The sequence below is a fragment of the Muntiacus reevesi genome, chromosome 4 (assembly GCF_963930625.1).
Source record: "Muntiacus reevesi chromosome 4, mMunRee1.1, whole genome shotgun sequence".
Classification (NCBI taxonomy): domain Eukaryota; kingdom Metazoa; phylum Chordata; class Mammalia; order Artiodactyla; family Cervidae; genus Muntiacus; species Muntiacus reevesi.
In genome coordinates this window covers 23,049,966-23,077,449 of record NC_089252.1, presented here as the reverse complement: position 1 = coordinate 23,077,449, position 27,484 = coordinate 23,049,966, and the positions used below count along the sequence as shown (strand labels likewise).

The 27,484-nt window shown below is 37.4% G+C and overlaps 1 protein-coding gene across 1 annotated transcript in view; it reads right to left on the bottom strand.

Annotated features, from left to right (window-relative positions):
• The window catches only part of CCDC178 (coiled-coil domain containing 178), a 356,491-nt gene that overhangs the window by 109,621 nt on the left and 219,386 nt on the right, over positions 1 to 27,484 (bottom strand). The window contains exon 18 of the mRNA XM_065934984.1: positions 14,885 to 15,034. Coding sequence (XP_065791056.1) covers positions 14,885 to 15,034 — 150 coding nt within the window. The remainder of the gene's footprint in view (positions 1 to 14,884; positions 15,035 to 27,484) is intronic.

Genomic DNA, 27,484 nt, shown 5'->3' with positions numbered 1-27,484 from the left:
GGACGTCATTGAAGTGGTATTTCAAATGAGAAAAGAATGCATAAGAACTGTAAATGCAGATAATTCCAAAGTGAAAGTTGCTCAGTCAAATCTGACTCTTCGTGACCCCATGGTCTAAACAGTCCATGGAATTCTCCAGGCCAGAATACTGGAGTGGGTAGCGTTTCCCTTCTCCAGGGGATCTTCGCAACCCAGGAATTGAACCGGAGTCTCCTGCAAGTTTTAACAAAAAATAAATGGCTCTACCGAGTGTGGAATCAAAAGACAGTTTCTGGGATGGTGGATACTAGCCCATGTTTGTATAATGATGGGAATAATCCAGTCAGCAGGAAAAACTCTGAGGACACAGAAGAATAGAAAATTTTAAGAATGAAGGCTGTGAGAAGGTGAAAGTGGATGGGATTCAGAGCAAAGTGAAAGGCCTTAATTGTATTAGAAGCTTAAGTACTATCATTTTATTAGGAAGAATGACTGCAGCTATGGAGTAGATATAGGTAGGCTGGTGAATTTGGTTACAGACAGACAAACAACCTCATCTTTTATGAATGTCTCTTTTCCCACTTTCTCCCCTACAATCACTGTGCATACTCAATCTTAACGATGCTTTAAAAACAGAGTTGAAAACATGTACTTCATTTTAATTTGTATATACACAATTTTCAGAGAGGTGGAAACATTTTTCCTATGTTTACTGGCCATCTGGATTTTTAAAACTTGCTGTATTTGTTGCTTGTTTGCTCATTCAAAAATACCTGTTTCCATCACTTAAACGATAATTTGCCCAGATTCAGCATTCCTGAGTGCCCTATTTTTTTCTATAAATTTATGTAGATATTTTTCTGTCTTCCATCATAATAAAACTGAGGATGTTAAATCTGAAGCCAGTGTGATATTATTTTCCTTTGTAGGCATTATGTTTCTTTTAAATGGATCCATTCTGGAATTCTTTCTGTATCCTTGACACTGAAAACTGGGTGAGGCATCGCTAGAGATAAGAAGCCCAAGAGCAGCTGTTGCTCTTTAATCTGGGGCAGCCCAGACCTTTCTCTCACGCAGGCACGACATGCGGCTACTGTCATGGTGCACCATCGCGATAGCGACTTCAGATGGACTGTCCAGAGATGCTCAGTCCTCGCAGACCCACGTAAGAAACATTCCATCCAGGTTAGCAAGCATTGCTCTTAAGAAGCTAGATCTTCAAGACTGAGAGAGGATTCCCTGCGGTAGTCCCTACGTCAGCCCACACACTCCCCAGCTTCCAACAGGGCAGGATATGTGGGGGCTGGGGGAGGGAGGTTACCACAATTTCTCCCTTTCCTGTCGTCACATTCCAATACTCTTTAAGGGATGGAAGCGTCTGTTTGCCAGCACTCAGTATCTTTCTTATTTTTTCCCCAAAACTCTGTTGTGTTTGGGAGAAATTCTATTTTACTAAGGACTTCCCAGGTGGCGCTAGTAGTAAAGAACCCGCCTACCAACACAGGCTAGACATAAGAGATGCGGCTTCAATCTGTGGGTCAGGAAGATCCCCTGGAGAAGGAAATGGCAACCCACTCCAGTATTCTTGCCTGGAGAATCTCATGGACAGAGGAGCCTGGAGGGCTACTCCATGGGGTCACAAAGAGTCGGACATGTCTGAAGTGACTTAGCACACATGCACGCTATTTGTATTTATTGTTCCAGCATTGATGATTATAAACTCTTTATGATATTATTTCCTGGCACTTTGCGGGGTGTGTGTGTCTAACCCTAGTCATGCTACTATGTTCGAGACTCTATCATCAAATTTCCACCAAAGGCTCACTTCCCTCTGTATTCTTTGCAAATACTAGCTGCTGCTTGAAGCTGATCTCTTTCTCTTTTTAACATGTACACCCTGTGTCTTCATCTTAATTCCTAATGTAATTCCTATGGAATTAGGATCATCCATTTTGGCAAGCACATGTTCTCCAGTCTGAGGCAATGGGAGAGGAATTTTAAAGATCCTTCGGTGGCAAAGGAACATTTCTGCTTGGATCTCTGACCATTGTTCAGAGAGAGAAATCAATTAGTGCTTCCTGTATAAAAACATAATATTTTTCCATCAAAAACTATTTCATTCTTTGGCATTGCTTAATCATACTCACACCCAGTATAAGAGGTGTTATAAAGTATGTATAACTGAAATACATCTCCATTTGAAGAGAGATAATGATACATGGTATGTGAATAATAGTTTGAATGGAGTAGAGAAAAAAATATAAGAGAAACTGTGGAGTAGCAGAAAATTTGTGGGTTTGAGTCCATGGCCTAGGTTTGGATTCCAGCAGTCCTTTGTACTTACAAATAGTATGGCTTTATGTTCACAACAAAGCCCATGTTATGGGTTTTACTGTATTCCTTCCCCTAAAATCACACATTAAAATCCTAGCCCCCGGAACTTCAGCATGTGACTGTGATTGGAAATAAGCTCTTTACAGAGAAAAGTGAGTTAAAATGGGGTCAAAACGGCGGTCCCTAATTCAGTGTTACTGGCGTTGGTACCAGAAGAAGAAATTGGGACAGACACATGCGGAGGGAAGACAATGTGAATACATGGGGAGAAGATACCTACAAGCCAGTGAGAGAGCCCTGGAACGCCTCCTTCCTCCACAGCTCTCAGGAAACCAGTCCTGCAGACACCAGGGTCCTGGACATCTAGCCTCCAGAAATATATTGAAAAGTATTTCGGTTTATGCTACCCAGTCTGCGGTACTTTGCTTTCTGAGGAAAAAGTCAATATTTCCAGTTGTTCCACAGAGTTTGTACAAGTTAATAAGAAGAAGAGAATGCTACTGATAAGGCTATCTGTAACTAACTATGATAGGGTAGGTGCAGCACTCTGGAGAAGGAGATGACGACCCACTCCAGTACCCCTGCCTGGAAAATTCCATGGATGGAGGAGCCTGGTAGGCTACAGTCGATGGGGTCACAAAGCGTTGGACACGACTGAGGACTTCACTGTGTATTTAGGTGCAGCATTCAGAGCTTCACACATGTAAAAGCGCAGCGTCGTGACTGCCACAGTGGAGATGTGTAGCAGAAGGCAGCCGTATTTACTCTCATCTAATGCAATAAACGGACACTGAAGTGGAAATACACTGCGATGAAGAAGGAAAGAGGCAAAGATAAAGGAAGAAAGAAAAGAGAGATCTCACAAAAAGAAGAAACGAATACACTGCAGGGGAAAGAAAGGAAACATATGGAAAGGTTCTCTACAGCAGAGAGCAACAGGCTCTGAAGTAGCAAGGGACCAGTCAGGAACTATCACTAGTTCTCAGGGCTAACACAGGAGAAGGCAGTTTTCCTCTAAAGCACTTTTTAGGTATATTTAGCTAGAACTGTCACAATGTATCTAAGCCTTCATTTCCATGTGATCTTTTAGTTTACATAGCACCTGTGTTGTAATATTAATAGAATGGAGAGAGGTTATCATGAAGTCATACATAGTATTGTATTGACTGTTTTTTTATTTCCTTTTTAGCTTTCTGAGTTACTGACACATTATTGCAGCAAAACATATGTAGGGTCAATTCATGCTGAATAGTTATTAGAAACCATGATAACAAAAGTCATTACACTGCAGTTCAGTTTTGACAGTAAAATTTCTGCAACATTATCACAAATCCTCATGCATTAGTGCAATGATCCTTACTATAGTTTCATATTAGAATCAAAAGATTGCTGTAGCATGCTTGATACAAAAAGTCAAGCAAGCCAAATTCTTTTCTGCTTTTACAGATAACATTTTTGCTCTTTTTCTATGTACATCATGCAGACGGGAGCTTTGTTTTATATACTTTTCTCAATAACCTATGAGTACATTGCATATATTTTTTTAAAATGAGGATTTTTCCTAGAAAAACAACACAGTTCTGATTACCAGCACCATAGGAAATAATTTGAAAATGATTTTATATCTGAAACAACTTCAAAAATTCTAAAGCTATATTATTCACTGTGGTATTATCTTTCCGTTCCTCAGATAATGTGTTAACTGTGGGTATAGTTTTTTTTTTAATCAATGTTTTACTGTGATTAGATAGTATAAAATTTAAAAACGGCCATCTATACTACCCAGGATGGCTTTTATAGAAAAGCTGTGAGAATTACCCAGCTGACAAAGGGAAATATTTTTCAATGTCTACTTGTTCATGTTTTAATACTTATTTTATTTTAATTTAAATTAATTCTTTACATTTGAGGTATAATTGACATATAATATCATACACATTTCAGGTATACAAAATAATGATTTGATATCTGTGTACACTGCAAAATGATCAACACAGTAAATCTAGTCACTATCTAGCACCACAGTTTAAGTATTTTCTGTCTTGCAACTGCCAAGTATGCTCTATATTACTATTGACTATAGTCGACATGTTGTACATGACATCCTGTGATTAATTCGTAACTGGATTTTTGTACCTCTTGATGCCTTTCACCTGTTCTTCTAAGTTGCTAACTCCCCTCCCCTCTAGCAACAAACACTATGTTTTCTGTATCTATGATTTCAGTTTTGTTTGTTTTGTATTTTAGACTTCTGATATAAGTCTATATGGTATTTATCTTTCTCTGACTTATTTAACTTAGAATAATTCCCTCAAGGCCCATAATCTTGTTACAAATGTCAAGATTTCTTTCTTTTACATAGCTGAGTAGGATTTAATTGTGTCAATATCATATCTTCTTTATACATTCAGCTGTTGATGGAAATCTACTTAAGTAGTTTCCATATGTTGGCTATTTTAATAATGCTGCTATGAAGAAAGAGGTGCATGCATCTTTTCAAATGAGTATTTCCATTTTCTGTGGATAAATACCCCAAAGTGGAATTGTTGGAACCTATGGCAGTTTTATTTTTAATTTTCTGAGGATCCTCCATACTGCTTTCTCACTACTGCAGTGAATGCAGCAATTTACGTTCCTACCAATAATGCCAAAGGTTCCTTTTTTTCCCACATCCTCATTAACACTGGTTACTTTTGATAAAAGCCAATCTAACAGGTGTGAGGTGGTATCTCCCTGTGGTTTTGATGTGCATTTTCCTAATGATTAGTGATGTTAAGAATCACTTCATGTGTCTCTTGGCCATCTATATGTCTTCTTTGGAAAAAGGTCCATTCAGATCTTCTGCCCATTTTAAAATCAAATTGTTACTGTGTTTTATGAGTTCTTTATATATTTTGTATATTAATCCCTTACTGGAAATATGTATGCAGGTCAAGAAGCAACAGTTAGAATTGGACATGGAAAAACAGACTGGTTCCAAATAGGGAAAGTAGTACATCAAGGCTATGTATTGTCTTATTTAACTTATATGCAGAGTACATCATGAGGATAAATAACCCTGCTTATTTAACTTATATGCAGAGTATATCATGAGAAACACTGGGCTGGATGAAGCACAAGCTGGAATCAAGATTGCTGGGAGAAATATCAACAACCTCAGATATGCAGATGACACCACTCTTATGTGTTAGCAGAAAGCTAACAAGAACTAAAGAATTTCTTGATGAAAGTGAAAGAGGAGAGTGAAAAAGTTGGCTTAAAACTCAACATTCAGAAAACTAACATCATGGCACCTAGTCCCATCACTTCATGGCAAGTAGATGGGGAAACAATGGAAACACTGACAGACTTTATTTTGGGGGGCTCCCAAATCACTGCAGATAGTGACTGCAGCCATAAAATTAAAAGACACTTGCTCCTTGGAAGAAAGGCTATGACCAACCTAGACAGCATGTTAAAAAGCAGAGACATTACTTTGCCAACAAAGGTCTGTCTATTCAAAGCTATGGTTTTTCCAGTAGTCATGTATGGAGACTACATATATGTGAGAGTTGGACTATAAAGAAGGCTGAGTGCCAAAGAATTAATGCTTTTGAACTGTGGTGTTGGAGAAGACTCTTGAGAGTTCCTTGGACTGCAAGGAGATTCAACCAGTCCATCCTAAAGAAAATCAGTCCTGAATATTCATTGGAAGGACTGATGCTGAAGCTGAAACTCCAATACTTTGGCCACCTGATGCAAAGAACTGACTCACTGCAAAAGGCCCTGATGCCGGGAAAGATTGAAAGCAGGAGGAGAAGGGGATGATAGAGGATGAGATGGTTGGATGGCATCACTGACTCAATGGACATGAGTTTGAGGGAGCTCCAGGAATTGGTGATGGACAGGGAAGCCTGGTGTGCTGCAGTCCATGGCATTACAAAGAGTCAGACATGACTGAGCAACTGAACTGAACTGAATTGAACTGGATATATGATTTGCAAATATTTTCTCTCATTCAGTAGCTTGTCTTTTCATTTTGTTGATGGTTTCCTTTGTTGTGGATAAGAGTTTTAGTGTGATGTAGCCCATTGCTTGTTTTTGCTTTTGTTGTCTTTGTTTTTGGATACAAATCCAAACTCTCGCACCAAGACCAATGTCATATAGCTTACTGCTTACTTTCTACTGTAGGAGAGTTATGGCTTCAAGCCATACATTCAGGTCTAAGTCAGTCTGAGTTAATCTTTGTGTATAACATAATGTAAGATGGTGCTCTAGTTTCACTCTTTGGCATGTGGCTTTCCAGTTTTCCCAATACCGTTTATTTAAAAGGCTACCCTTTCCTCAATTTATATTCTTAGCTCCTTGAACATATATGGAGTGAGTTAATTTCTGGGATCTCTATTCTGTGTCATTGACCAATGTGTCTGTTTTATGCAAATGCCATACTGTTTTGATTAATACAGGTTTGTAATAGAGTTTGAAGTCAGAGAACATGATGCATGCAAATTTGTTTTTCTTACTCAAGATTACTTTGGCTATATAGTGTCTTTTGTGTTTCCACATAAATTTTAGGATTGCTTGTTCTATTACTGTGAAAAATGTCATCAGAATTTTGATAGGGATTGCCTTGAATCTGTATACTGCTTTGGGTAATATAAACATTTAAACAATATTAACTCTTCCAATCCATGAGCATGATCTATCCATTGATATAAATGTGGTGCTAAAATTCTCTTTGTCATTTTGTTAATTGTTTTCTGGCTGTTTTGTAGTTTTCATCTGTTCCACTTTTCTTCTGCTCCTTTCTTTCCTGGTGATTTATGACTTTCTATAATCTTTTGTTTAGATTCTTTTCTCTTTATCTTTTGGGTATCTACCATGGCCAATACCCAAAATATGAGTTCACATATAATATTCTATGTATATAGCATAGCTGATAACAAGTTAATTGAATTCATGCCAAAAACACTACATTTTTACTCCACCCTATTTTAGTTTTTGATGACACATTTTATATTTTTTATTTTATATGTCCCTTAACTAATTGTTGTAGTTTTAGTTAATTTTACTACTTTTATCTTTAAACCTTTATACTAGCTTTGCATGTGTGCTTGGTTGCTCAGTTTGACTCTTTGTGACCCCATGGACTGTAGCCCACCAAGTTCCTATATCCATGGGATCTCCCAGGCAAGAACACTGGAGTGAGCTGCCGTTTCCTATTCCAGGGGATCTTCCCAACCCAAGGATCAAATCTGAATCTCCTACCTCTCCAGCATTGGCAGGTGGATTCTTTATCACTGCACCAACTGGAAAGCCCTTGTACTAGCTTTATTAATGATTAATTAATTACCTTTACTATATATTTAGCTTTTAACAGTGAGATTTTTACTTTTACATGTTTTCTTGTTATTAATTAGTATCATTTATTTTTAGCTTAAGCAAGTATCTTTTAACATTTTTGGTAAGGCTGATTTAGTGGTGATGAAATCACTTACCTTTTGTTGGGTAGTGTATTCTTGGATGGGAATTATTTTCCTTGCAGTCCCTTGAATATATTGTTTCACTCCCTTTTGACCTACAAAGTTTCTATTGAAAAAGTCTGCTGGTGAACTTAGGTTTTCTTTGTAGGTAACAATGGCTATTTTTCTTTCATTGCTTTTAAAATTCTCTATTGACATTTAACTATGATATGTCTCTCTGTGTCTCTTTGGGTTCATCTTATTTTGACCTCTCTGGGCTTCTTGAACCTGGATGACTGCTTCCTTCCACTGGTTAGAAAAGTCTTCATATTTATATGTATTTTCTGCTCCTTTCTCTCTTTTCTCTTCTGGAACCCTTACAATGGTGAATGTTATTCTGCTTAATGTTATCCCATAGGTCCCTTAAACGATCTTCACTTTTTAAAACTCCCTTCATTTTGTTGCTCTGTCTGGGTGAGATTCATTCTCTTTCATTTCCTGACCCTTTCTGCTGCTTCTTTTGGTCCTGCTGTGAACCCCTCTAGTGTATTTTTTCATTTATTGCATTCCACAGCTCTGTGACCTGTCTTCAGTACTTTCTTGTGTCTTCTTCTTTTTGTTGAAGTTCTCACTGTGTTCACCCATTCTTTTCCTGTGTTTGGTGAGCATCATTATGACTATTATTTTGAATTCTTTATCAAGTAAAGAATTCGGTTCTCTTCTCAGGGTTTACTTTGTCCATATTTGGAAGATATTACTTTACTTCTTCACTATGCCTGACTCTTCATATTTTTCCCCTATGTATTAAGCAGAACCTTATATATATATTATCTCTCCTTGTCTTAAAGCAGTAACCACCTGTAATTAAAACTTATTGTTCAACTTTCCACAGGTTCCTGGTTGTTTCTCAAACCTTTGTGATTTTCTAAGAAACCTGATTTATTCTTGATAGGTCCCCACTGCTGATGGTGTGCCAAGACCTGACGGTGTTCCAAGTGGAGGGATTATACACACACACACACACACACACACACACACACACACACACACACACTTAGAGTGTCTTTGATGTATCGGGGACCACATCGCACTCAACACAGTAACTCCCCTGCATGCAAAGCTTCAAGCTGCTAATTTCCAAAGATGTGAATGTGCTTGCACATATTCAATCACGTAGGTTAGGTCACATGCCTGGCATCCACGGTCACAAGTGTGCATCCTCTACAAGTGGTTATGTTTTTGTGTACTTTATTGTGTAACACTGTATAAAGTACAGTAGCACAATATCTTTACTTCAAACCTTGGATGTCCAGAAGCAAGCATACAAGGAATGGTGATGTAGCTGGTACAGTACTAGCCAGACATCACCGGATCATTTTTGAAGAGGGTATATAGAATTTAGTCCAGCACAGAACCAGAACTTGTGCCATCAACGTCAGACATGAGTGAAACTGAAGCTTGCCCTCCATTTCCTATTGCTGACAATCCCTTCAGTTCTACCATCTCTCACCTCCTCTCCCTCTTCCAGTCAGTAACTCTTCTTGCCTGTTTGCTCGATGCCAGTCCCTGTATGTCAGCTGTTGTACTCTGCTATAAACTTAAAAAATGTTTTGTTTATTTTTTGTGTTCGTTTGTGTTTTATGTATTATTTGTGTGGAAAGTATTATAAATGTATTATAGTACAATACCAGTCAACTGTGTTAGCTGGGAACCTAGGCTAATTTTGTTGGACTTATGAACAAATTGGCCTTACAAACACACTCTCAGGATGGAATTCATTCATATAGAGGGGACCTACTGTATATCACTTTTAAGATGTTGCTATCATTTAAATGCTGTTTACTGTCAAGTAATTCCACCAGGAGATCATCTTCTCAAAATTGCATAAAAGATATATAAGTCTACAATTCACTCAAAAATGGCACTAGACTGAAGAATTGGTTTGATTTAAGCCAAGCTGACTTTTATAAAGAATTATTCAGAAATATATACTTAGTTTTTGGTGTTTCTCTCATGGAGTCTGGACAGCAGAAGTGAGATTCATTAGGATAAAATAAAACTGACCAACGGTCTTCAGTCTCAGGAATCACAGAGATTCATTCATCAGAGGTCTCCTGAGAGGTCTTCAGAGAAAGGGATAGAAGGAATTTAATGCAAGCTCATCAGTCTATGAAGTGTGGTAACTCCTTTAGAATGTGTGTGTGTGTGTGCACGTACACAGGCTTTTCTACCTGTGTTCTAAGAAAAGGAGGAGGAGATTACATAGCTGTCATAGGCAAAAGCTATCTAAAAATTATGCTTTTCCTGGCAAAGAAATGAATTTCTATCCACATCGAAGCTAGCACATACAAATCACCACCTGAAGCCTATTTTTAGTACATGCAAGATAATAAGCAATATGAAATACTTATAAAAATGAGAACTAAAGCAGCTTTCACATTTTCTTTAGGAAAATCTTTTTTTCTTTTTTTTCTCATTGCTGGCACTGACTTTGACTCCTTACCAAATCAATGTAAAGTGAATTTTAGAGGAAACCCACATTTGAAAACTAAAAGAGGGAAGCAAAAACATGCTAGTGAGATACCTGAATGATACAATATTTTTGAGATTTTATGATGGAAACCATCCATTGAGGTTGAGGCAATTCAGATTAAATAGCAACAGTTCAAGATCTGTCTATTGGCTGAGTGAAGCAAGGATGTTGTTGGGCTTTGAATCTATGGTTGTTTCTAGGAAAGAATCCCTTGGATTCTGGAGATTACAGCAGCCAGCCTGGAAGCTGAAATGAGGTAGCATAATCCTGTGCCCTTAATTGTATCTTTGTCAGTACAAGGGATGATTAATAATTTATTCTGAATAATTAAATGAATGATGAAATGTTTGCATTCTGTGGGACCCAGAAGCATCCCTTGGAACACAGAGTAGTCTTCTGATTCATGTCCCTACATGATTCCTTCACAAGCTCAGGTCACTTTAAGATGATGCTCCAAACAGAGAACATCCATAGCAGTTGCTCATTATTTCTCAGCTATTGGTCCACTAAAACCTTGGGAAAATATCACAGCAGATGTTCATCCATAGTCTCTTGGAGATGATACTTGAACCTAAGTTAAGGCAACCGTGCCCAGGATCAAATTTTCTTTAATTAACTTTATATATGTTAAATCCCTGAGTCACTCTTGCCCTAAGATTCCTCATTTTCAAAACAATCTTCTAAGGAGATGTGTGTATTTCTAAAGGCACTTCTAGTTTTACAGTTTAAGAGTCGTGAAACCTATCTATAATCCTAATGGAAATTAAATAGCTTTTAATTAAGTAGGTAGTCCTTTCCCCACCAGAAAATCATCACTGAAAAAGTAGCTTCAATGAGATGAAATTACAAAAATAATTAAGTGAATCAAATAATGTTTCAGTTGGATACTAAAGACATCATCCATAAGTTATACGGTTTTTACTTGCTTTGAACCCAACATATTGGGTTTTGTTTAGCAGTGCTATAGTAGAGTTATGAAATGGTTGGATGTAGGAAAATTCTGAGTTTGATTCCCATCTCAGTCAGGCTTCCTCTACTTGAGTGACCATGCAACACATTCAAAACTCAGTTCCATACTTACATAGGAACAGAAAAATTTCCAGGATGACTGGGGGATGTTTCAGAGATAATTTGAAATTTGTATGGCACATATTTTGTGCCATGTTTGAAAATTGTATGGCACATACTCCTGGTTCACATAAGTGCTTATTAAGAATTGACTGATTCTATAATAATTTGTATTCCCATAGTATGAAAGCACCGAGAACTAGAGAAGTCCAAAAGTTTAAGCTTTATAAGTTATTTATAAAAGAATTAAAATATATTATAACTAGTTTGGAAGACATCTTATTTTCAGCCAACAAAACCATCAACATTTGCATGCTTACTTAGCTTACTTTTCTTTGTAGGCCTGAAGAGCTTGAGGTAGCAATTAAAACAAACCCACAGTGATTTGATCAATATATCCATGGCTTTTGTTTAGAAAAAGAAAATATGAAAAATATATTTGAAAGCTTTCAACACAGAAATACAAGCTGTTTTTCAATGATTTTTCCTTCCATTTCTCCTTGGTGTTATTTTAAATTTTGAGATCTGAGAAGTTTTAGAATAGATTCTATCCTATAATTACCTATAAACAGGGCTAATAAGAATTTTTCATAATTGTTTTTGTTTGTTTCTGATTTTTAAAGCATAAAATATCCATCACTGCAAATTATAAACATACAGGAAAGTATCAAGAAACATGTGCATTGAGAAAAAAAAGAAACATGTGCAAAAGAAGCAGATATAATTCTACCACCAAAAGTAAAACTATAATACTATAAAATTTGAGTCACCTGCATATACAACGTTGTTAAGAATGAGGTCATATTTTATATTTTTTAATATTTAATTTTTTTACTCTTCCTTTAAGCTTTCTTTGCTATTCTTGTTCTAAAAGTACTGAGAAGTTGAACAGTCTATAATCATCTGAGTAGAAAAATAATATTCCCAAAGAAGTATGATAATTAAAATATAATTATTTACTCTTCCAAAAGGAATGTATGTTCAGAAGCAATGAAATTATTCTAAAGCAGGAGAAAGACACAAAGAATTCCATTTTATCTAAGAGGAGATTCAATAAGGGAATCAGAGGTTGAGCAGTGCTTTTGTGTACCCAAAATTAAATTGGTCAAGGGAAATGCTTCAATATCAAGAAAATGGACCAAAATATTAAAGGGTATTCTCAGTTTTGATGGTCAAATTCCATCCTGTAGGCAGTGCATTAGACGCTAATGACATACGATTTCTCACTGACAGATTTAACAGCATCAATAAGGCCTCTCTGTCCATTGCAGCAAATTGATCCTACATGACACCGACAAGGGCAGCCTGCACTTAATGACCTCCATCGCTGAAGGATGGAAATGAAAAATGATTGGAAGTACAAATAAATCTCTGAAAGTTTCCCTGAAACAGGTGTGCTAAAAGTGATTCGTTTGAGGGATCATCAGAAACATAAACCCAGTCTCCTAGCATGCCCCACTGTCTGTCATCCAAGAGTCTCACTCCTTGGATCCTGAATCGATGTGCTTTAATTCCAAAAATGACATAAAGACAAGTTGGTTCTTACTATGTAAATACTATGTTAGGGATCTCTCTTAAACGCACGTTCTTCGCTATTCATGCAGGTATCTAATTTATTTGTCATTTGCTACCAAAGGAGTCTACATAAACTAGTAAAAACATACACAGGATTTATTTTTGTTTTCCTTCTGGTTAGAAAAGGAAATACAGTACTAACCTCGATTTTTTTTTTTTATCCTCCTCAATCATCAGCAACAAAACATGTTTAAATAACAATGTCTAATGCATGAAGTGACTGGACAAAAGCTCCATGGATAGACTGATATCCTTTCTTTGAATCCGGAATAATGATTTGAGGAAGATTTTAGCATGTAATTGTGTTCTCAATTCTTTCTCAAACACATTTGTATCTTGATCTACCTTCATCTTAGTAATACTTCAATACAAATTTTTAAGAGAAGAAGACACACCCTCTCTCCCAATATACTTGGAAGCTTTAACTCACATGAGAGTAGATGGATAGGAAATAAAGCATTAAACAGCATAGCAGATGAATGTAATATTAATAGTCATTCACAGTTGTGTGTGTGTGTGTTAGTCGCTCAGTCACATCTGATTCTTTGTGACCCCATATGGACTGTAGCCCACCAGGCTTCTCTGTGCATGGGGATTTTCCAGGCGAGAATACTGGAGTGGGTTGCCATTTCCTTCTCCAGAGGATCTTCCTGACCCAGGGATCAAACCCATGTCTCTTGCATCTCCTGGCATTAGCAGGGGGATTCTTTACTACTGCACCACCAGAGGAACCCCCTACTGGTTTTTATAGGTAGGTGACTTGTTAGAAATTAATCATGCCTCTAGTGGCTCAAAGGTTAAAGCGTCAGCCCGCAATGCGGGAGACCTGGGTTTGATCCCTGGGTCGGGAAGATTCCCTGGAGAAGGAAATGGCAACCCACTCCAGTACTCTTGCCTGGAGAATCCCATGGACGGAGGAGCCTGGTAGGCTATAGTCCACGGGATCGCAAAGAGTCGGACAAGACTGAGCGACTTCGCTTTCGCTTTTGCTAGTTTTTGAAATTTAAATTCTGGGAAGACACAAAGACTCAAAGGAAAATAACTTCTTGTGAAGAGTAACTGGAGAAGAATATAGAGGAAGCAGCTGTATCTTGACACTAATAAGAACAGAACTTTCTCTTTACTTTTGAATTTGTGGCATATTTTGTGTTTTACTTTTCTGTTTTTAGTATTATGGAAGGTTTTACAAAATGTATTAGAATTTCTGATGATTTCCAATAACCAGAGATGTCAACTATTTCATGGGTTACCTTCATGGGTACCATGTAGGTAACTTTTCATGATATACCTCTAATTCTTCCTCATGATTTATGAGCTCCATATTTTGATTTCTATGTTCTTGTTAAATATGAGGCTTAATTAGGAACTTGAAGAAATAGTTGGATGCATGAGACAAGTGCTCGGGGCTGGTGCACTGGGAAGACCCAGAGGGATTGGGTGGAGAGGGAGGTGGGAGGGGGGATCGGGATGGGGAATATATGTAAATCCATGGCTGATTCATGTCAATGTATGGCAAAAACCACTACAATATTGTAAAGTAATTAGCCTCCAACTAATAAAAATAAATGGAAAAAATAAATAAATAAAATACAAAAAACATAAAAAATTTTAAAAAAAGAAAAGTTACCTACAGATAGAATTGAAATTTGAAGTATATGATAATATACTTAAATCTATGAACTATAAATATTTGGTATTTCAGGCCATAAAATTTAAAAGTAAATTAGTATAAAATAGTAGATTAAAAGTATGCTTTTTCATTTCTCAAATAGCCTTTCAAACTTCAACTTCAAAACGTTGATAAAATATACAAGAAAACTTTAAAAAAGAAAATGTGCCATTTGGTGGCATATAAAGAACCACCATAAGACTGGTGACCTCATGACTGACTTGTTACTTTTTGTGGTACATATGTCAAGTAAATCATTATTTTAGAAAAATGAGTAAAACATACCTGTTTCTTATCTCTAATTGAACCATCTAATGATAGTTGTCTTTCATACTGGCTGAAATAATTGTCCTTTACTGTTAAGAATATATTCTGTAATCTCTGATACTCTTGAGCTAAACGTAGATTTTCTTCCAGTGAGTCGTCTTGTATTTTCTAGAAGATAAATATGCACATGTACTTAAGTAAATCATTTTAATTTATGTTTGTATCTTTACATCATTTGAATTATCTAAAGTACTACTTATATGTTGTAGAAAAATAAAACCAAAAAGATGCTTCCCATGACACTAACATCCTTCTTGGTTGTTAGTAGTTTTCTTTCTTGATGCAGGTGGGTTTGTGTTAAACACTGGGTCATCAGAGGCTATCTGATTTTGTCTCCCTCTTTCCCAGACCTCCATCCACAATGCCTTGGGAAGGATTCAGTCCTGAGGCATCACCCAGCATTCTAGAAAACTTCCTCCAATATTCCCTTCCCTTTTCCTTTTCTCAAGTCCCAGAGCTCAAGTAGAGAGAAGACATTTAGAAGCTTAGAATCCTATTTGCAAGAGGTTCAGAATGGTGGCACAAACAGAAAACATTCAAAACACAGAGAAGTGAAGAGTTAAAAAAGATGAGGAGCAAGGAACTCAATGTTTGGAGCACCTAGAGAAAGTCATTATTTGTTACTAGTATACCAGAATCCGCCTGCAAGGCAAGACACCTGGGTTCGATCCCTGGGTTGGGAAGATCCCCTGGAGGAGGGCAAGGTAACCCACTCCAGTATTCTTGCCTGGAGAATCCCCATGGACTGAGGAGCCTGGCAGGCTACAGTCCATGGGGTCACAAAGAGATGGACATGACTGAGTGACAAAACACATACCTTAGCTATGTGAAAACCTAAACCTGCTTCTGTGAGCAGTCAAGAACTATATAACACTCCCCATGACTAAATAAATATATGTCAAATCTAACACAAACCCCTCAGTATGTACCTTTTGTCAACATTACCCACTGGAAAATTAAGCTCTGCTAATCATTTTAAATTAGATGTATGATTCAGTTTAGTTTCTGATTTCTAACAGAAAATTTTCTTTGGCTGCTTCAAAAAAATGTGGAATTTATCAACAGACTTAAGTATTTTCAAACCTGTAAATCTAGTAAATCATCTCATGAAAATTTATCCTAATCAAAAAACTTTATCTGCTGCAACGTTATTTATAACAGTAAAAAGTTTTCAAAACACATAAATGCAGATTAATCATGATGATGATAATGATGATTAAATAACTAGATATAAAAATAACCATTGTGAAGCAATTAAAAATGTCTCTTTGGGAAAATTGCTATCCCATCAAACCTTTAGTATAAGTTGTTAAAAAAATATATTGCAGGATGAAAATGTGCACAGAGGAAATGTAATTCAGCAGAAAATTCCTTGTACAAATATTTCTATATTTACACACTAGAAGATTTATTAAGGTCAACAAACATATTTCTCATGAAAGCTTGGTATCCCTATTGATCCCTAATGATTAATGCTATGCCATAGGTGTTCTTCAAAAAGCCAAAATGATGAACTGAGAGCAATTTTAAGTGTTCTTGTCCTAATTCTGGAACAGTAACTTGAAACTTTAGACACTTCTATAAAATAGACTTGCTTAAAATCACAAAATTATCCCTTGACAGGAGGACAAAGTATCTACGAATATTTTTCTTTGATGAAGGTACCTTTGAAAAGGTGGTTATAATTCTTTTTGATATCTTAACACTAATACTGAAATCTAATCCTCAAATGGTTAATTTGGAACTTTGATACATGTTCTACTGGAGGCATGAGAAGTAATCATTTTGAGGTTTTTGTTTGTTTGTTGTTTGATTTAACATAAATACAATTCTGATGTCTGAGATATTCTACCTTTCAATCACATTTCCTTCAAGATCCAAATGGATATTATAAATATTGACTATAGAGGAGTCCTACAAAAGCTGTAGGATTTGTTTTAAACTTATTTAATGGAACTTAATTGGGGATGTATTTGTTACTATATGCTTTGTTCATTGTGTAATGTACAGTTTTATTTTCAAATGCATATACTTTCAATTTCTATATAACACTAGTTCTCATTGTTTTATATGCCATGACTAGAGTAGATACTGAGAAATCAAATTGGATAGTTATGCCAATGAATCTTCAAAACATTGTTATATCAGTCATATTTTACATTATCATTTTCCAGTAATGAATGTATAGAAGGATTTACCAATTCACTGCCTATTCCTGAAAGTTCGTGACCTTCAGATGTGCAATGAAGTTTAAGTTTTTTAATTTTAAATAATGATCTTCTGCTGACACTGAAAATGTTTTTATGTTTAACTGTGGTTCCACCTCACAACTCTGACTGGCTGAATATTAATCAATAGTATTATAACATGCAAATGAAACAAAGGGGGAATGATAATTATTGGTGGGTATATGTCCAGAAGAAATAATGCTACCACTAGTGGAGTTGAACAACTAGTAGTGGAAGATATTAAATAAGGGCACAAAAGCTGGAGTTGGCAATATAATGAAAGGGTAAGAAGAAATGAGGAACTGATAACAGAAGTAGATGAGTTTTACATGCTTTTAAATTCAAATTCAGCTAAATCTTATCAGTTGAGCCTTTCTACACTAGGTTTTTACAAAATGCACACTTAAAAAATTGTTTCTAAATCCATTAAAGAAAAATTTGATTGCAATCTTTATAGGTTAAAATAACTGAACTCTGAGTTGATTTTCAATATTATTTTATTCCTTCATTCATTTATTTACTCTTTTTCATTCAGTTGCTTATTCCAAAGTTTTAATTTAGTAACTATTGTATGCCGAGCTCTAAGATGTAAGACCTCAAGAATTTGAGGTCTTACGGGAAAGCTTTGCACTTAAAAATCACAGAAATATATAATTTTAATATGGAATTTATAAACTTTTGCATTCTTTGTGTTTTCTGTATATATTAAACACACCCCAAGTGTCTAAATAAATATAACACTTTCTCAAAGCCAGATTTATTGGTATTTATTCAAGTTCCATTACTAGTGATCATTAATATAATGAAAAATTGAGAATATGACTTGATAAAGAGAAGAGAGGATGAACATCTGTTAATAGTTTCCAAGTTGTCTAGAATTTAGGAAGTAAAATACTTAGCTTGAGGAGGGTTTATTCTCTTTTATCTCAAACTACTTGTTAAACTTTGATGTTTGGGGGGAGATATTCAACTTATTATCCCAACATTTTATTAGGAAATAAAGATTAGATTTATAAAGTGTGAACAAAAATACTTATAAATTCCATGAGGAATGGCGCTTTCATTTTGTTCACCCATAAGATATACTGTGCAAAGCAGAGCTGACATTAGTGGATACACAGGTTTCAAGAGATGAATGAATGAGTGACTGCACAGAATAACAGGAAATACATGAATTTATCACTTTAGAACCACACGTTTTATTGGCCCACTTCTAGGAAAAACTAATTAGTTATTAGATGTCGTAACCATAATGAAGCACATTTATTTGTAGTATTTGATCCTATACCACTTGAGAGGTGAAGATTTTCAGCACTGAGTATTTGAACATTATTGTAAGGATATACCACACTGTCCAGACTGAGCAAGAGTTCTTTCTCTGGGTGTACTCTTGATGTTCATGAGGCACCCGAATGACTTGAAACAGTACAGAATGTTATTTTTTTTTTAATACCTCATTAAACCATGGTCCTAAAAATACTGAGAAACCATTGTTAAACAAAGACCTAGCTTTTTCTTTTGTTACCAAAAATGCTGAAAAATGAAGGTAGATTGAGATTCCAAGATAGCCAATATAGTAATTATACCTTTTTCCCACTTGACTTTTATTATTCTTTAAGCCATGCATTTCATCTTGGATTTTCCCTCAGTTTTCTCCATCTTTGGCTTCTTTTTCTCACTCTTCCCCTTCTCCTTTCCCTCTCTCACTGGGTCAGTAGGAAATAGGGAATTATAAGGAAAAATGAGTCATTTTAGGACGAAGTATTGAGTATGTATCATCTATATCATGTATTTATGTTCCACCTAGTGATATACGGACAAGAAGGTAGAAATGGGGTTGCATTTGAATGTTAACTTATGAATTCCATACATACTGGAACTGCTACTGCCCTAGCTGTTAGATTTACAGATAGGGAAGGTCAGTCAATGAAAAGTCAGGTCAGGCAACTTTTATTTTCCAAAAATGGCCATAGAAATATTTTCATTTCCACATGTTCTCTTTGTCACTCCTCTCAAGAAGCACAGTTAGTTGATTTCTCGGTCCCTTGAACCTGGGTAGAGTTGTGGCTTCTCCAGCCAACAGAGTATGGTGGAAATGATGTTGTGTGCCTTCCCAGGCTAGTTTATTTTAAAAAGTTAGATTAAAAAAAAAAAAAAAGCATGCAGTTTCTGCCTGGCTCTCTCTTTGGGGACATTTATGCTTGGACCAGCCATCATGTTGTGAGGAACCCAGGCCACAGGGAGAGGTTATGTGTAGGTGTTCCAGCAAGCAACCTAGCTCAGGTGTCAGGTGACAGCATCAACTGTGAGGGAGTGAATCATCTGAAGATGCAAGGCAATGCAAGTCTTCAAGTCATCCAACTGACAGTTCAGAATGTGTGAGAAGAGACAACATGGCCTGCTATGTCCTGTCCAAATTTCTGACACATAGACTCCTGTTGCATGAAGTTTGGGGGTACTTATTGTGCAACTATGACCGTTGAAACACAAGGCAAGGTTACAAACATATAAGTGCAGGATCTAAGCTTTGCATCCAGGCCGACTGGTTCCACACCCCACACTCTTCTCTATCCACTATACATACCTTCCTTCATAAACAGAAGCCAGCACTCTTTCATGTTACACAGTGCCACCTTTGTAAAACCTGATATTAAATAATCAAGTAACAGAAGTACCTTGTTCTGAGCCTATTTCCATCAATCTCTTTTCACAGATCTAGTTAACAAGTAACTTGTTGACATATTAATAGATAGATTGGGCTGCTGAAGGAAATTAGAACTTGGCCTCCTTGGAAGCTACATTTCATTGTAAGTTACTGTGGGCACGCTGGTTACCCATAACCAGCCTGGTGTTGTTTGTTCTATATTTGCACCATATTCCATGATACAAGGCCAAGTGTCCAAGTGCACTGACCTTTACAGTTGATGCCTGCACAACTCTGGACTACAGTGATTGCAGCAGAGTAATGCTACACTTTGAGAAATCTGGAGGTTCAGCTAGACACACTTTGGAGAAAATCTAAATCCATTTGAACTATATACTTCTTTTTTGAGTGGGGGGGGGTGGATTAACTTGTTTTTAATATAAAATGGACTAATGGCAAAGAAGATTATAAGGAAAAAAAATAACCTGATCTAAATATTCTAGAGAGATGGCTATGACCCAGATATTTGCATGGTATATGTACATATAGAAACCTACATCATATTTACAAACATTTTAGTGTTATTAACCTAGTTCTAGTGTCTATGACTAGTACTCTTGCCTGGAAAATCCCATGGATGGAGGAGCCTGGTAGACTGCAGTCCATGGGGTCGCTAAGAGTCGGGCACGACTGGGTGACTTCATTTTCACTTTTCACTTTCATGCATTGGGGAAGGAAATGGCAACCCACTCCAGTATTCTTGCCTGGAGAATCCCAGGGACAGAGGAGCCTAGTGGGCTGCCATCTATGGGGTCGCACAGAGTCGGACACGACTGAAGCGACTTAGCAGCAGCAGCAGTGTCTATGACTAAATTTATCGTGTCATTGATACCCTTCAGTTCAGTTCAGTTGTTCAGTCATGTCCGACTCTTTGCGACCCCATGAGTCGTAGCACGCCAAGCCTCCCTGTCCATCACCAACTCCCTGAGTTTACTCAAACTCATGCCCATCGAGTCGGTGATGCCATCCAGCCATCTCATCCTCTGTCGTCCCCTTCTCCTCCTGCCCCCAATCCCTCCCAGCATCAGGGTCATTTCCAATGAGTCAACTCTTCGAATGAGGTGGCCAAAGTACTGGAGTTTCAGCTTCAGCATCGGTCCTTGCAATGAACACCCAGGACTGATCTCCTTTAGGATGAACTGATTGGATCTCCTTGCAGTCCAAGGGACTTCCAAGAATCGATACCCTTAGTTACTCTTAATTCAGGTTTTTGGATCCAGGTCACCAGGAAGAGGGAGGCGCTAGGTCCTTCTCTCAATTATGCATTCATGTAAGAGAGTTGTCATCTTTTGACCAAATTTTAGTTCTGTCTGATGATAATGTGCTTATGTGTGGTGGACTCAGATGATATTTTCTGATGATCTGTTTGTCATCTCCTGATTCTTGGTTGTTAACAGTTTTCTGAAGACAGCTCCTTACTTTTTTGCATCTTGCCAGCACTCTGATGGCTGTTGCTGCCATGTCTGTATCCTGACACAGATGCCACACTCACTTTAGTCCTGTGGTTGGAAAGAATAGAACTCCTGCCAGAACCACTAGAAAGCAAAAGTATTGTTCAGTGTTACTCTAGAGCAGCCTCACTTTTAGCTTTCATTCATTTATTCATTTGTTTTTTAAATCATTTGTTTAGCAAACCCAGGCAAGAATACTGGAGTGGGTAACAATTCCCTTCTCCAGGGGGTCTTCCCAATCCAGGGATCGAACCCAGACTTCTTGCATTGCAGGCAGATTCTCTATCATCTAAGCCACCAGGAAAGTCCTTTATCTTATAAGTCCAGCTCTCTAGCTACCTGAGGGTAAATGAGAAGGGTAGGGTGTGAGTCTTCCCACCACTTTTTAAAAAATAACTTTTACCAGGGATTACAGGCTAGAAAAGGCAGAGGAACCAGAGATCAAATTGCCAATATCCACTGGATCATTGAAAAAGCAAGAGAGTTCCAGAAAAACATCTACTTCTGCTTTATTGACCATGCCAAAGCCTTTGACTGTGTGGATCACCACAAACTGTGGAAAATTCTGAAAGAGATGGGAATACCAGACATCTGACCCACCTCCTGAGAAATCAGTATGCATGTCAGGAAGCAACAGTTAGAACTGGACATGGAACAACAGACTGGTTCCAAATCGGGAAAGGACTACGTCAAGGCTATATATTGTCACCCTGCTTATTTAACTTACATGCAGAGTACATCATGAGAAATGCTGGGCTGGATGAAGCACAAGCTGGAATCAAGATTGCCAGGAGAAATATCAATGACCTCAGATATGCAGATAACACCGCTTTATGGCAGAAAGTGAAGAAGAACTAAAGAGCCTCTTGATGAAAGTGAAAGAGGAGAGTGAAAAAGCTGACTTAAAACTCAACATTCAGAAAACTAAGATCATGGCATCCGGTCCCATCACTTCATGGCAAATGGATGGGGAAACAATGGAAACAGTGACAGACTTTATTTTTGGGGGCTCCCAAATCACTGCACATGGTGACTGCAGCCATAAAATTAAAAGATGCTTGTTTCTTGGAAGAAAAGTTATGGCCAGCCTAGATAGCATATTGAAAAGCAGAGACATTACTTTGCCAACAAACGTCCATCTAGTCAAAGTTATGGTTTTTTCAGTAGCCATGTGTGAATGTGAGAGTTGGAGTATAAAGAAGGTTGAACGACAAAGTATTGATGTTTTTGAACTGTGGTGTTGGAGAAGACTCTTGAGAGTCCCTTGGATTGCAAGGAGATCAAACCAGTTCATCCTAAAAGAAATCAGTCCTGAATATTCATTGGAAGGACTGATGCTGAAGCTGAAACTCCAATACTTTGGTCACCTGATGAGAAGAACTGACTTATTGGAAAAGACCCTGATGCTGGGAAAGATTGAAGGCAGGAAGAGAAGGGGACGAAAGAGGATGAGATGGTTGGATGGCATCACCAACTCAATGGACATGAGTTTGCGCAGCTCCAGGAGTTGGTAATGGACAGGGAAGCCTGGCGTGCTGCAGTCCATGGGGTCACAAGAGTCAGAAGCGACTGAGCAACTGAACTGAAGTGAACTGAACTGAACAGGCTAGACTGGGAGGAGGCAGAGTGTAAACAGATCTATTTGAGGTTATTTCTTGAAGAAATCCAAATTGATTCTAGCAGGTGGGGAAACTGGGGTCAGAAAGGCTTCATAGAAGAAATCATCAGCAACTTGAATCTAAGAACAACCATTTTATTGGGCAGGGATCTAAGCTGTCCTGCCTTGTGGGTCAACTCATATTTGAGCAAAATTGGATGAATCCACTGAGAACAATGCTTTCTTGGCTCCTTTAGGATTATTTGATTTATTGTTTCCTATGACTTGTGAATGAGGCTCTCATAGATTGTACTAAATGTTCTGTTATCTCTTGACTTTAAAATATTACTATGTAAGAAATAAAATATATTTTTCTATATGTATATTTTGTATATATTTAATGCATCATTGAATCACAGTATCAAACATAACTGTCCATTACAAGAACCAATATTTCAGTAGTATGTGATCCTGTTCAGATGCTCATGCCTTACACCACTAATATCTCACCATCAAATCTCCATGGTTCCCACATTTGCTTCTGGCACATCTCTGCCAGTTTAGGGCACTGGATTGGTAGTTTTGCATGCAGTGATCTTTTGATGTGACGAAGTCAGGAATCAGTACTGATTCATAGAAAGTGCAGGGGACATAATTTAGAATAAATGAGACATGGAGGTTCCAAGTCTCTCTGTGAACACCATTGCTTTGAACGCGTTCCCTTTGATTTCTGAGAATTAGCCTGGTGAACACGAATGCTTAAAATACATGTCAGTTCTCTAAAAACAGAACATACCTGGAGAAAATGCCTACTTCTCAGGTGCCTCACCTACTGTGTGCATAGAGGCATTATTGTATCGCTGCTTCCTTAAAAATCTATACACCGATTACTACAGAAAACGAGAGCTCTCCCCAGTGTTTCCAAGGAACAAGTCTGTGAGAATGATATGTGTCGATACCCTGAAGCCTCAGAGGAGCACAAACTGTTTTAACTCTCCCAGGACCCACTTCCTTGTCTGCGCTGCCATGGAAACCAGTCTCTTGTCCAACTCGAGTTCTCAGATAATTAGTCTTGAACATTCTTGATTTTTAAATGAATAAATCAGTCCCCTGCATCAGGATTGTTACATACCTCAAACTCTGCACATTACTCTGTTTGACAAAATGCTCTCTATTCACTAATTTCTTTAAAAACACCTATCGAGCAACTGGTGTACACAAAATACCATGGAAGGAAGGAAGAAGGTGAGAGGTCAAAGTACCTTTAGGCCCCGGTTTGATAAAAACCTGCCATGTGCCAGCAGACCAGTCAAACTGTCACCACTAACCCCCAGTAGAAAGTTTCTTCAGCTCCCCTACTCCAGCACAGGTGACCACACACTGGATTCCACGTCTGAGCTCCCTGATTGGCTGCCACATTTAGCTACCGCTGAGTCACTCAACCGTTTACTAATGGATACTACAACATTACCTCTCAGAACTCAGAGAACATCCATTGGGAATTTATGAGTATTTTGTGTTAGCTTAGATTTTCCTTATTATGATTTGACTCTGTTCGGTGTATATATTTGACCAGGAATTATTGACACAGCCTGAAAAAAATACACAATTTCAGGGCCGAAGGAGCTTGCAATCAGATAGGGGAATTGAGGCATTCACAAAGCTAACTACATTAGAATACATTAAACGTGAAGAAGGATGGAAGACGTATCCAAATAATGAGACTAATTCCATGAGAGAGCAGTCCAGTGAAAACGAGGAGCAAAGCTTGAAGCAAGAGTCAGTTTTTGAATAGATTCTGAAGATATTTCATATACAGGAGACTCTATATGCTCTTTCAGGGAAAAATCTGGCTGAGAAACACAGATGCTTGTTAAATATTAAAAAGCACCTGATTAATATGGGTGCAGGTGCACGCACGCGCACACATGCGTGTGTGTGTGTGTGTGTGTGTGTGTGTGTTTTAAAAAGGAACATTTATCGCCATGTTGGCTGTAGCTTTTCTCCTATAACTATTCAATGACTTTAGGGATCGCTAAGTACAAACACCACTTATATTAGCTATTAAATTTATATTTGCTCCAGTTTCATCATATTAGTCTCCTCAAAATATATGGTATAACTGATTTATGAAACAAATTATATAACATGAAAAAGAAAGTAAAAATCAGTGTCATGTAATTTATATCCCAATATAGTTTTCCAAGTTAAAATACATGATTTAAACAAATACATGACCTGTATGCCCTCAGTGATAATCACAATACTAATCATCTCCTTAAATTTATTTTTACTTTATTAAAAAGACTTTAAAAATTTAATCCTGAATATATATGAATTTAACAATGTGTCCTCTAATATTGTTTAAGACTGTTAAACAGAAACATATTTGCAAAGTTTCCTTTTTAAACATCCCTACACATTATCATAATTTAATTCCAAGTATCAATATTTTAAAATATGCTTTTAACATCTCCTACCCTTTTCACCATTTCATGTGAAAGACTGAACAACTTCCTCTTCATGTGCACCTCCTGATGTGAATGGTTTAAGATTTAGAAAGGTTTTCTATTTACTCACATTTTAATGACATACATTTCTACTTCACTAGTGGAAAAGGCTGATCAGTCCCAGAAAGGTCAGTTACCACTAAATAGACCCTTTCTTTATGTAATTACAAAGAATAAAATCTCTGTGCTGATGGCACTGCACATGGAGCGGGTGATGCAGAGAATTAATGTGCTGCCTTGTTGGCCCATGGGATACAGATTCCAATACAATAACCACAACTTATTCTAATTATGCAGCTTTAAAAGGTCATCAGCAAAAAGAGTTAAGGGATTATCAACTAACTTTATCATAAAGTAATAATGTACTACATAAAGGCAGAAACTATAAGAACAGTACCTTGAAACTTTATTACAAATGAGAGAAAGACTGATCTAAGAGGTTCCAGGACATATATTATGGCATAAATTAAGTCAACTCATTGAGAAATTAAAATACATGACATTTCATACATTCCTAGTGACATAGTCAGGTGATATGATCTCACCTGACATTTGTAGAAAATGTTTAATTTTGAAAGTCCTTTTTATTTTCAATGCCAAATTCTTTGTCACATCCATGTTATGGTATAAATTCTGGTAGAATTTAAATATTTCCTTTAAAAATCCAGTTGTCATAAAATAATGCATGCTGATTATATTACACACAAATAATAGAAAGGTACATGAAGTAGAAAATTAAACCCCCACTTTGCAATAAGCACAGACATTTTTATACCCCAGAGACAGTATTAACAATTTGGTGCAAGTCCTTAAGGAATAAAAATTAAAAAAAAAAAAAATCTTACATTGACAACGAGGAAAAGGAGGCAAGAAAAGTCAGTTTCTTACGCAAGGTCACATAAGAAGAAAGTATGATTTCAGCCCAACTCCCGCTCTGGGACTGCCTCACTTCTTTAATCGTCAATGTCAATTATAGGGCCCTTAAGATTTTAGATGCATATGTGTAAATGGTCTGATTTCTTATTTATTTATTCTGGCGGTGGCGGGTCTTCTCTGCTGCCCGTGGGCTTCCTCCACTTGCGGAGAGCGTGGCTTACTCTTTGCTGCGGTGCCCAGGCTCCTTGCTGCGGTGGTTTCTCTGGCGGAGCGCAGGCTCTAGGCGCCCATGCTCCGTACTTGCTGCCCGAGGGCTTCAGGGTGCGGTCTCAGTAGTTCCGGCACTTGGGCTTAGCTCCTCGGCAGCATGTGGGATCTTCCTGGATCAGGGATTGAACGCGTGTCCCTTGCACTGCAAGGCAGATTCTTAACCTCTGGACCACTAGGGAAGCTCTCTAATTTCTGACAACTACAGAATTACATCAGTCTTTCAAAATAAACTAGACGTTCACAGAGAAAAGGGTCGTTTAAAAAAATATAAAACTCAGGGTCTTTTCCTTGGGAATACAGGGCCAGAAAACATTAGGACTATTGATGCAGATGAGCTAAATATAAGAAATACGGCAATAAGCTGCAGTATAATAAAATATCCTATGGATAGAATTATCATCAACGCTTTTTCTCTTTTGTCCCTCTCAGATATTCACTTTACTGAGAAAGAAAAATCATGAGCATCTCTAACCACCTGATGTGGTCCACATTGGGGCACTGTCCAAACCTTGCAAAGATTCTCGAATATAAAGAGGATTTTGAACACTGAAGGCAATTTTCTAAAGAGGCTCACTCATATTGAGACATGGCTACTTCCCCCAAGTAAATGCATTCCGGTATGGGAAAAATCATATGCTGAAGCAGGGATCATGAAACTATGACTATGTAGCCAAATCCAGCCCACTGCCTGCTTTTGTAAATAAATGTTATTGAAGCGCCATCACATTCATTCATTATGTTTATGGCTGCTTCTGCACTGCACTGGCAGAATTAGGTACCTGTAATACAGACTAAGTGGACCCTAAATCTTAAACTATGCACTTTCCCTTTATGCAAAAATATTTACTGACCCCTGCTTTAGACCTTAGATTAATATATAAGTGTTAGTTACCCAGTTGTGTGAATTTTTGTGACCCCATGG